General features: G+C 27.5%; 1 protein-coding gene, 1 long non-coding RNA gene and 1 pseudogene across 2 annotated transcripts; 2 read left to right on the top strand and 1 right to left on the bottom strand.

The window, feature by feature from the left end:
* Nucleotides 1-401: 401 nt before the first annotated feature.
* Nucleotides 402-2745, bottom strand: LOC149889106 (uncharacterized; annotated as a pseudogene).
* Nucleotides 2746-5407: 2662 nt separating this feature from the next.
* On the top strand, nucleotides 5408-6202 carry LOC149889105 (uncharacterized). The gene is made up of 3 exons (XR_016452741.1): nucleotides 5408-5526; nucleotides 5728-5877; nucleotides 6071-6202. It is a non-coding gene; the product is annotated as an uncharacterized LOC149889105 (long non-coding RNA).
* Nucleotides 6203-10197: 3995 nt separating this feature from the next.
* On the top strand, nucleotides 10198-11172 carry LOC149889104 (uncharacterized). The gene is made up of 2 exons (XM_090088196.1): nucleotides 10198-10519; nucleotides 10595-11172. Exons 1-2 carry the CDS (start codon nucleotides 10420-10422, stop codon nucleotides 10933-10935), a joined length of 441 nt encoding a protein of 146 aa, XP_089944322.1. The 5' UTR covers nucleotides 10198-10419; the 3' UTR covers nucleotides 10936-11172.
* The last annotated feature ends 753 nt before the right edge of the window (nucleotides 11173-11925 follow it).

Raw genomic sequence — 11925 nt, 5'->3', positions numbered from 1 at the left:
ACATATGCAATAATATCTAGATCATGAAGTTGATATATCTATCAACTCCATGATCTAGACATTATTGCATATGTATTAAACGTCTTTACGTAGACGTTTAAAATTTTTCTGCAATGAAAGCCAGATTAAAAGCCAGATTAAAAACCAGAATACTGAAAAGTACCTCAAAGCCAGAATACTTCAACTTCAAGTAGTTCTGTTGAGGATGACTTAAGTCTTCATAACTGAATAAAATATCTTATTAAAACTGTTTACAGTTTAAAGTATATACTTAGAAACAAGGTAAAAAATCAATCTATAATTAAGTTTGATTTCTTAATAGAAATTAAACACAGTTACATTTTTTCAAAAGAAGTCAATTGCCAAAAGTAGATTTAATGCATATAATTTTTAGTTATTAACTATTTTTCAGTATTTTGAGTCTTTCATCCATCACCGCTCTTTCTGCGAGGAGCATTCTTTAATTTTACACTCGCTTTTTCACGAACTTCTGCTTCTCTACTTAGTGGAAAGATGGCGAATAGGCTTTCTAAAAACAAGATTTATTAAAACGTTAAATGTTAAAAAAAAAAAAAATCCATATTCACCATAAATTTGAATTTTTTAAAGTCAAAATATTAACCAAACGCAGAATGAAAAGAAATAAAAAGTTGATAGTATTTTTGTCATTAAAATTGGGTACATAACCGTTAGTCAAAAATAATTAAAAAACAATATAATCAGCTTATTATTTCCTTTATTAATTAAATTTTCATTACTTGGATAACTAAATTACTTTTTATTATTTACCATATAAACTTATCTTCAATACCAATCTTACGACCTGTCGCTTTGGACAAAAAAAACTCGATCTATTGTTCTTCGAATTGCATCTTTACCATCAACACCCCTAACTTTTTTAAGATGCTCAATCTAAAATAAACCCAGAAAAATGATCATTAGTTTAGTTTTGCGAAGAAAGAAAATAATTTTAAAAAAATGAAAAAAGAAAACATAGATAAAATGGCTTAACCAAATTATTCAGTATTTTATCTTTAAACGTGACCTTCTTATTTAATAAAATAATAAAAATGGGATAAAATAAGTTAAACTATACTATTTTGGCCTGGAATACAGGATCAACAAGCTTCTCTTCAAACTGGAAAAATTAATCTGTATGAAGTAGTTGTTTTAATTCTTCTCGTTTATTTTCAACTCGATTATTTATCTCCTTTCCCATAAATATGTTCATGTCATTCATGAAAAGCTTCACTTTTGCCATGAATTTCATCACTCGTTTTTGGAACTCTTAATAAAGAAAATATGTATACATAGATACATAAAGCTTGGGTTAAGTAAAAATGAAAATTGTTATTGTTTGAACTTAAAAGATTTGGAATGAGCTACAAAGTTGATTTGTTTTTAATTGAAAATTTATGATGTTTTAGTTATTTCCCCCTCTAGACATTCTATTTATTGTATCAAGTGTTAAATACTTCCGAACGTTCTAATAGTACAGTACTTTTAGAACATCCAATTTTAGATTATCCAATTTTAGAACATTCAATGTTTAAAATCAAGACAAATTCGGATTTTCTGCTCAAGCGTGCATCACGCATATATTGCTGTTTTAACAAAATTTAATTATAATTATAATTATTATTAGAATTTATTAAAGCTTATTAAATCTCTTAAGTTTCTTTCTTTTTTCTTAATTACTATTATGTAGATAATTATTTTTCTGTATAATAACATTTGGTACAATTTTTGGGTTGTCCAAACTTTAACCCAAGCTTATATATATATATATATATATATATATATATATATATATATATATATATATATATATATATATATATATATATATATATATACCATAATAATTAAACATCTTTAAATAAAATATCACTTAATTAGTTATTACAATAATTATTCAATGTTTACAATATTATTTCAATATTTTTAAACAGATATTTAGCAAGTTGAACAAAGACTTACTTCCAGTCTCAATCGGATAACTGATTTTTTGCAAAGCATCTGTAAAGTTCTAAACATGACAAAATCATTACCTTTAACACTAATTTTCTCACAATGGATATAAGAATAATAAAAAAAGTAGTAGTAAAATGTGCTTTAAAGTTCTAAACCATTAAAACCTCATTAATTTGAAGAAATAATCAAATTAAAACATTTTTAGAGATTAAAAACAAATCAAAATTTAGATTTATTTTGGCATAACATTTTTAAGTAAAAAAAGTTTACTTAAAAATGTTTTATCTAAACTAATTTATTAAAAAAAAAATCATTAAAACCCTTTTTCATTGAACGATTCTTCAAATCTCTTTAACGTAACATTTGATGACTGTTTTGATGATGATCTTAGTTGGAGATTCTGATAAAAAAGAACTTGACCTAATTGGAGATCTTTTCCAATCAGGATTTTCCGCTTTGGCTATTGCCTGTTGATCTATTTTGTCTGTAACAAGATCTTGAGATGTGAAAAATAGGAGATATAGAAGGGGATCGGGTATTGTAATTTGCACCTTTGCGTCTGTAAGGAGATCTTAAGTTACAATGAATAGGAAATCTAGAAGGTGATCGGTAATTTGAACCATGACATGTAGATACATTCTTATAAGATGTTTTAGGTATATTATTAGATCTTAAGCTTTGACTAGATTGGGATATGTTAAAATCACAATCATCCATTTCATTGAATTGATTTATTTTTTCAGGTATAGGTGGAAGGCCTAAAGAGAACATAATATTATTACTATTAAGTTACAGAATAGCTGTAATGGATTAACAAACCTTAATTTGGAGGGTAGAAACTATGCATTTTCAAAAATATTTCCACAAATATATGTTCTGTAGCGTGACATCAAAGCAAGGTTTTTATATATTTATCTAATAGACCCAAAAATGTGTTCTATTAAATAGAACATATAATAAAATTTTTTGTAATTGGTGGCGCTATACCTTTGATTATTTAGTGTGTCCCTAACATTTTAAAAAAAAAGTTCTTTTAAAGTCAACCTGGTACTAAAAAAAGCAAAATTTTATAAATAATAGTGAATTCATAAAAAACTTATTTTTTTAGATTTTATTGGATAAAAGCTTTGTTTTTACACATAATATAAAGTTTGGTTTTTTAAAAGGTTTTTTTTAATAACATTTTTAAAAATTTATTTTATGCAATAAGATTACTATTTGTAGTGTAATTCATTCAATAGTCTATTAATAGTTCTAAGCAAACATAGAGGGCTTTATTCTTCATATAATAATATGTAACTAAAATATACAAACAGGTTAGTTTTAGTATACACATAATTAAACTCAACAAGAATAATAATAATAATAATAAGAATCACCACATTCTACTGTACTAAGTAAACAAAATAAAGAAATAAGTTCAAATAGTTCAATTATAGTCATTTAAATATTTAGGAGGATTCCGGGATCTTCCTAAACAATTAGGGATTGATTCTTCAATAGAAATTCCTTTAGGATTTGTTGGGGAGGAAGTAGAAAAGTTCTGAGATCTTTTCGGATGGAGAGGCTCAGGTGAAGGGATTATATTAGATTCATTGGAGTTATCTTTGTAGTTTTGAGATCTTTTGGAATGGAGAGGCTTAGATGAAGGGATTGTATCAGATTCATAGGAGTTATCTTTGTAGTTATTATTTCTATCATTATCACTGATTTCCTCAGCCATTGGTGCGAGATGTCTTGTAGCAACAGTGGTCTCACGCCCATCAGGCATTCTTACATGAGAATATTTACTATTAGCCTCTAAAAGCTCAATCTTTTCAACAGGAGGTTCATATTTGCAGTTTCGAGCATGCCTTTTAAGCAATATAGGACCCGAGTTAGTTAACCATGTAGGAACAGAGTGCCCATTAGAAGAACGTCGACTGAATCCGAATAATCGTTCGTGAGATGTAGCATTAGAAGAAGTGCAAAGTAAGGAACGCATTGAATGAAGGACACCGGGTAAAACATGTTCCCAGTACATGGCAGGTAAATTCTTTGATTTAAGAGCAAGTAAAATTCCTTTCCAAATTATGGCATTGTATCTTTCACACTGACCATTGCCCTGAGGATTATAAGGAGTAGTTCTACTTAGGTTGACACCTCGAGAGTTAAGAAAATTGCGGAGCTCTGTAGACATGAAGCAAGTGCCTCGATCTGAATGTATATAAGCTGGCATACCAAATAAATTGAAAAGTTGAGTTAAACATTTAATTACAGTTGGAGTAGAGATATCATGACAAGGAAATATAAAGGGAAATCTTGAATGCTTATCAACAACTGTTAAAAAATATTTATTGTTAGATTAAGACGGAATAGTTCCTTTAAAATCCATACTTAGTTGCTCAAAAGGTTGAGTAGCTTTTATAAAAGTGTGGTTAGAATTGCTTACATAGTATTTAGGTTTTATTTCAGCACAAATTTGACAAGAAGAAATGGTTTTTTTACATCATCAATTGAAAAAGGCAGATTATTAGATTTTATATGATACATTCTAGTGATTCCAGGGTGGCAAAGAGATTCATGTAGTTCTTTAAGAGAGGGTCGGTTTATAGTCATAGAGCAACAAGATCTAGAGAGGGCATTAGCAACAAAATTGTTACGTCCAGGGCAATAAACTATATCAAAGCTGTATGAAGAAAGTTCTATCCTCCATCTCAAAGTCTTGTCATTCTTAATCTTTCCACTCTTGTTATTGTCAAGCATGAAAGAGACAGAGCGCTGGTCGGTGACTAGAGTAAAATGCCGACCAACAAGGTACCCGCCTTAAAATGACTTAAGGGCCTCTTAAGGGTCCCTTCGTGGTTCAGGGTATTCTAAGGGCGAATTTTCTCAAACAATTTTTTATCAAAACTAAAAAATAGCAGCTTACATTTCTTTTCAGCACAAAATTAGTATATTTTTGATGATTTTTTAAAATTAGGGTATGTTTAGGGCAGATCCTAATAAGGGGTGGCTTAGGGCTAAACTCGGGCTATCCCGAAATCGGCTCTAATTTTCTGGAGTTTTAAAACTGGGAAAAAAACGATTTAACAGAACAATTTTGAACCATTCAGAAAGACACTCCGTAAAGCGTATATTGAAATTTCCTTAAAAAATTGTAAATATAGTTTGAGTGGCTTTTTTATGATAGTAATTAAGATATTTTTTTTCCTCTTATACTAAAAAACTCTTCTCTACTTAAGTTGTATGCAAAACTTAAGTAGAGAAGAGTTTTTTAGTATAAGAGGAAATGTAGAATTGAACCGTTGTGTTCGCTACGAGAAAGCTACATGGTTAGAAAATAAATTTGCTTCAAAGATTTTGTCCATTCATATAGCTTCTAAGTATTGATAGACATTAATCATGATGATCAATTTTTATTAAAACTATTTTTAATAAGTTATTTAATATAATAAAGATATAATCCTATAATAGCAACAAAATATTTGTTGTTTAATTTAAAAATGGCTTCAAGAACTGAAAGAAGAAAACGTCGTAATCAACTTGATATTTTTGTCTCAAGATGAAAAGGTAATACATCAATATAAATAGGTAGCTAATAATCTTGATAATTTAAAAATATCAAAGTAATGTTATAAAGTAATTATAGTACATTGTTACTTTTATCTCATCCTATTTATAGACTGTCAGACAAATATCTGACTGCCTTTTTTTATCTAAACTTTTGTAACTTTTTTTTAAAATATTTTTGGTCAAATATATTCATTTTAGGAGAATCTTCCAATTATATGACGCAGGGTGAGCCTGTTGCAGAGGAGGAGAATATTAAAATTGGTGAAGATAACTTTGATAGAAGTGTGCCTACTATTTTTGATGGTGCGACTGGATTATATGAATAAATGGAGCACAAAAGCAATGAATGTAAATTAGGATTTCCTTTGTTTAATCTAAATTATTAATTTTTGAGACTAATACTCACAAAACACATGCTACAAAAAAGATTGATGTCAGTTTTTTTACTAAGAGTAATTAGTCAAACTAATTGAACAAACTCATACACCCCTGTACCTTACAGTGCTAAAAGGCCTATTTTTAAAAAAATTGTTTTTTTCAGGTAAAGTTTCATTAAGAGAAAGTCATGAAAGTAAAGAAGAATCCTAGTGTCATTTTTTATCTCTTCATATAAAGCTGTTATTTCTGTTTGAGTTTGAGTGAAAACAAAACTTGAATGTCTCAATCTCCATTCCCACATGTAAGTTATTAAGATTATCAAATTTCTTTAATGTGATTTTAATTATGCATAAATGTATGTTATCAGTTGCTAAATGTAATTGTTAAAGTAAATATCATTTAATAATATGATTTTTATTTAGTTCTAGCCTGATTGCATAAGTACATCTCTTAATTTATCTGATAACATATATATATAAATGTATATATATAAATATATATATAAAGAGAGAGAGAGAGAATGAGAATGAGAGAAAGAGAGATATACAGATGAGAGAGAGCGCGAGAGAGAGAGAGAGAAAGGGAGATATACAGGTGAGAGAGGGCGCGCGCGAGAGAGAGAAAGGGAGATATACAGATGAGAGAGAGCGCGCGCGAGAGAGAGAGAGAGAAAGGGAGATATACAGATGAGAGAGAGCGCGCGCGAGAGAGAGAGAAAGGGAGATATACAGATGATATATATATATATATATATATATATATATATATATATATATATATATTATATATATATACAGATAAATGCATATATAATCTTTTAACACTAAGCAAGTAAATATCATTAAACAGGATATAAAGATACACAAAACTTAAATATATCACTGTGTACATCAAAAAGTTCAAATTGTTGATTTTTTTAAGTTATTTTAATACAATTAAACAAGCAACATAACAATTTTTCATTGCTGAAAATTATTTAGTCTTAAATATTAATTACAAAGTTTATATATTTGAATCATTAATATTCTGTCTCATGTAAAAGTGGGATGCAAACATAAACACTGCCACTTGGTAATAGAGTTACTTTTCTCTCAATCTCATTTTGTTTAATTACTTTACACTTTTTATATTTTTGCAGATTGCGAATATAATATATACCTAAGTCTTTAGAATTTAATGGTTCTTCATAAAATGATTCGAAATATTTTAATTTATACACATGACAAAAATAACTGGTTTCGGCACCTAGATTTAGTTTTGTGACAATACTTAACAGATATTTTGTGACGAAGCAAGAATCTTTCAATCCTTTGTCGGAAAAATGATAGGTTTTTCTTAAAGGTAATTTTGTATAACAATTTCTGATTCTATGTACCTTTTAGCAACTTGGAAAACTGGACTTTTATGGTTTCCAACATCTTTTTTAAGGGTCTGCAAAAAATTTTCAAATGGAAAACCAGAAATTTTATTAAGTGAAACATATTTTTCCAAATCATCAGCAATATGCAGTAGACTGTGAACTTTATATACTGAAAAACTATTGCCATAAAAATCTTCTGCATTTGTTACTAAATAGGCAAACAATTGTCTAGCATAATCTAAATAGTGTTCTCTTACTTTTCTATTGGAATTCAATAGAATTGATGTTGCAACATGGTGAGAAAGAAAATGTATATAAAACTCTTTGCTAACAATACCTTTTAATACAATCATTTCAGTATACATTAAAAACTGGTGAAATTCAGTTGCTTTCCATCTTTCTAAAAATAATAAAGAGCGCGGTTGTCCCACAAAGTCAGTTGGAATTGAATTTTCCAATCTAATTAAACTATCATCAACTTTTGCTTATAAAAGATTAGATAACTTGCAAATTCTGGGGCCATATTTAAGAAATACAAGGATTCGTTTGACAACTCCCAAACAAATAAGATGCATGTAATCCAATACAAAACAGTTAAACAAAGCATTAATTTCTTTAAGAGGGGAGAACCCTTTTTGATGAAATTGGTATCCAAGACTATTAAACTTTTCAGTAGTTCTAAGTGGAAAACCACTCCCCCTATATATTATTCGATGGTTCAGACTTTCTCCAACAATTTCACATCTCTCACAACCATGTTTGCTAGTATGACCCATAATATTTTTTAAGTATGCTCTAGCTGGAGCATCACATATAAAAGCATTTATTTTAAAGTTGTACTGATGTTTTTCAAAATAAATTCCATTTTTAGGTAAATTTTTACACTCCATGATAAACTCATTTAAGTAATCATCAAGATGACTTGGCTTAGATGATCCGCAAAACAAAGCAATCACAAAACATTTTTATTAAATAGTCCAAGTATAGGCCATAATTGAACTGAAGAGGATTTAAATAAAGGCAACCCATCAATATTTACATTTATTTTTATGTCACAAGAAACAATTTTTTGACTTTTTTTTATACACCTTGTTACACCACTCTCTATTCCAAAATATAAAAAATCCCCACCACATTTTTTTTGGATATTAACATGTCTTGGTGCATTTAGCAATGTTCGACTATCTCATGGCAACCCAGGAATATTATTTATACAAAGAATATCCAGAAGTTCCTTGCAACATAAACAACTAATTTTATGTTTTATTGCCCATGCAGCAATCTCTTCCTTCAATGAAAACATGGTTGTTTCAGCAGAGCCTATGATTCTTGATTATTTGTAATCAAGAAATATTGGTTTGTATATCCAATGTCTTGGACAGGAATTTTCTTTTTCAGAAGAAATTGGTTTGGTAAAAAAGGTTTGATGTTGATTGATGAAGATTGTCCTTCATTTATATCTTCAATAACATTTAACTCATTATCACTAGACTCAAGAAAATCAGGCGTCTAAACTTCCGTTGACAACAACAATTATTATCATTCGTTTTATTTTCTATACACAAAAAAATAGGAAATATCATCAACATAAATTACCAATCGAATCACCTTAAATAACAATTAAAATTCAAAACTAGAAATTATTAAATGAACATTTAAAATGAAAAGAAAACCTACATTTACATACAATTGACTGAAAGCAACTTAGTCAGAAAAACGTACAAAAAGGATTGGACTTACACCATTTAATTTATAATTTATATTGCGCTACTGCAGGTTTCCCATCCTATTTTTATGATTGATTATGGTAGATAATTTTATGCTTAAGAATCGTATAAAAACATAGACCTGAATTATATTATATTGTATTATATGTATGTTATATGCATATATAATAACAATAATATAAATAAAAATGATAATAATAATAATAATCATAATAACAAAAATAACAATAATAATAATAATAATAATAATAATAATAATAATAATAATAATAATAATAATAATAATAATAATAATAATAATAATAATAATAATAATAATAATAATAATAATAATAATAATAATAGTAATAATAATAATAATAACAATAATACTAATAATAATAATAATAATACTAATAATAATAATAATAATAATAATAATAATAATAATAATAATAATAATAATAATAATAATAATAATAATAATAATAATAATTATAATAATAAAAATAATAATAATAATAAAAATAATAATAATAATAATAATAATAATAATAATAATAATAATAATAATAATAAAAATAATAATAATAATAATAGTAATAATAACTTTAATCAATTACAATTCTTGTTGTTCAATCTTACTCAAATTAAAATTTAATACTTGTCGTGATACAATCAATTTAAATGGTTTTTGAAAATACTCTCTTAATTAGCAGTATGCAGAAGTCATTTATCAGAAAAAATCTTGACGATCGGTCAAGAATGGTTAATTTGTTTATATGGTTAATTTGTTTTCTGCGTATCTGATCGTTTTTTATAAGAATATAAAAAACGATCAGATACGCAGAAAACAAAACAAATTAACCACTCCTGACGATCGGTCAAGAATGGTTAATTTGTTTTGTTTTCTGCGTATCTGATCGTTTTTTATATTCTTGTTTCTATTTCTCTATATTATATGAAAATACGATATGCGAAGCAAAAGTCTTTCAACTCAATGAAATAATGAAGTATTTTAATTAAATCTGTCCGTCTAACTCAGTAGTGGTCAACAATTTTGAAACGTGAACGGATTCAGATTTCACTTTATTATTTTGAATAAACTTGGAGCTTTTTTTTGCTTTACATTTAAGAGATTATTTGCAAGAGATTACTTAAAATAACAGACACTCAAATAAACTTTTCACTTGTCATTGTTCTCCTTAAGTATAAAACGTGCACTTTTTCAAAACTTCCTCACTTCATGAAAAGTGAAATTTGTTTAAGAGAGGGTCTTAAATAAATAGGTGAATAAAACTGTTTTGTTTAAGTATTAATGCAAGACTAAGTTTTAATGCAAGAAAAATTTTAATGTTGTCTCATTGAAGTAAATTTTCGTAATAATTTTGAGCACTTAAACTTATTAACATAAACTAATATTTATGTTTGAAAAATATTAAAGTAATGTCTGAAGCAGGTTTACGAGCAATTATTGACGACGCTCAAGTTGATCTCAATGTAGTACCTTGCAGAATATACGCAAAACTTCAGGAGGCAGATGCAGGTGACCACTGTTTACAAATAAAAGATACTGTCACGTGCAACGGATTCATTAGCGATAATTATTCTGTATTTAAAGTTTATCCAGGTTTCATCAGTGGTGAAAAGAAAACAGTTTGCGTGATACAATCCACTGCAAACAACTTGGTTCTTGCTGTTTCTGGAAACAAAGTGTGCCCAAAAAAAGCTAACGTTGATTACAGTAATCCAAATCTAAAACTTAACATTGATGATATCGATCCAGAAACGCTCTTCGAACGTGTCCCAGATAAATTAGATCCAAGTCATTATTCTTTCAGGTTGCGTAATGATGAAAAAAAAGTTATCGGTTTCAACGCAGATGGTGAAGCATTAACACCAGACAGTGTTGTGATGGGGGACGAAAAAAGTTTGTTTAGTGTTTGGCAAACCTTTAATTAGGTCCAAGATGATCAATAAAAGTTTAGCTACAAAAATTTTATCATTTTAGAATATTTTATGAGACTTTTTATCGTATTATTATTAATATTCTAATATAATTTTTTTGATGAAAAAACGCTTAAAGTATTCAAATTAAAAAAACTCTATTGTACGTTGTAATCGTGATAAGAAAACCTTATTCATTTTAAAACGGGCATTATACTTCCTAACAAAGACACAAATAAACAAGTGACATAACTAATAGACTTTTCTTCTGTAATTACACATTGTTTATTGTTATTATAACCTTCCAACCTTCCAATCAAGTAAAATGAATCAATCCAGTAACATGAATCAGTATGGCATAAAGTATACACATTTACATATATAACTTTGATTTTTTCTATTCAAGTTGAAAAAATATATTATTCCTAAAAATGGTTTTTGACTTTTATTTGACTCAAAAAACAAGTCATGTAAAAAAGCTACCTATTTTTTAAGTTTTATGATTGGTAGTGTAAAAAGGTTTCCACTTTTTGATCATTGTTTTTGTAATACTGGTTATAATGGCTACAGTATGATAAAATATGATAATTTGGTTTTATATTAACTTTTAAATGTTAATATTTTGCCTAAAAAAATATGAAAGTTTAAAAATTCCACTAAAAATGCTAGTCAAATGGACATCAAAGTTTCATTTGCTTTTTGGACAACAAATAGAATACTGTTTAAAGCAAATCAGAATTATAATCATATTAAAAGAAATAAAAGTAGTGCCTCTAAAATATTTTTTTCACTCTCTAGACAAATTAAGAAATGGCTATTTCACTCAATCTGATACTTGTGTCTGAGAAGATCATAGCAAAGTTCTTGTTTTCGAACACTAATATCAGCAAAGTTTTTCTCCACTAAGCCATAAAGTTCAAAGTTGAAGGCTTGGTTGATTTTATCAAAGGAAAACTAATTTAAGAGTTTTTTATTTCACATTTGTTTCTTTATTTTTGAAATTCT

The sequence above is a fragment of the Hydra viridissima genome, unplaced genomic scaffold, assembly GCF_058129835.1.
Source record: "Hydra viridissima isolate aposymbiotic clone 2 unplaced genomic scaffold, HvirCarnegie_v1 scaffold_5, whole genome shotgun sequence".
Classification (NCBI taxonomy): domain Eukaryota; kingdom Metazoa; phylum Cnidaria; class Hydrozoa; order Anthoathecata; family Hydridae; genus Hydra; species Hydra viridissima.
This window is presented reverse-complemented; position numbering and strand designations above follow the sequence as displayed.

Bases quoted from the DNA above. Each gene is read 5' to 3' on its own strand.
- LOC149889104 (XM_090088196.1), top strand. From the start codon at position 10,420: ATGTCTGAAGCAGGTTTACGAGCAATTATTGACGACGCTCAAGTTGAT. The intron at 10,520-10,594 runs GTGACCACTGTT...CTGTATTTAAAG, and splicing joins ACTTCAGGAGGCAGATGCAG to TTTATCCAGGTTTCATCAGT.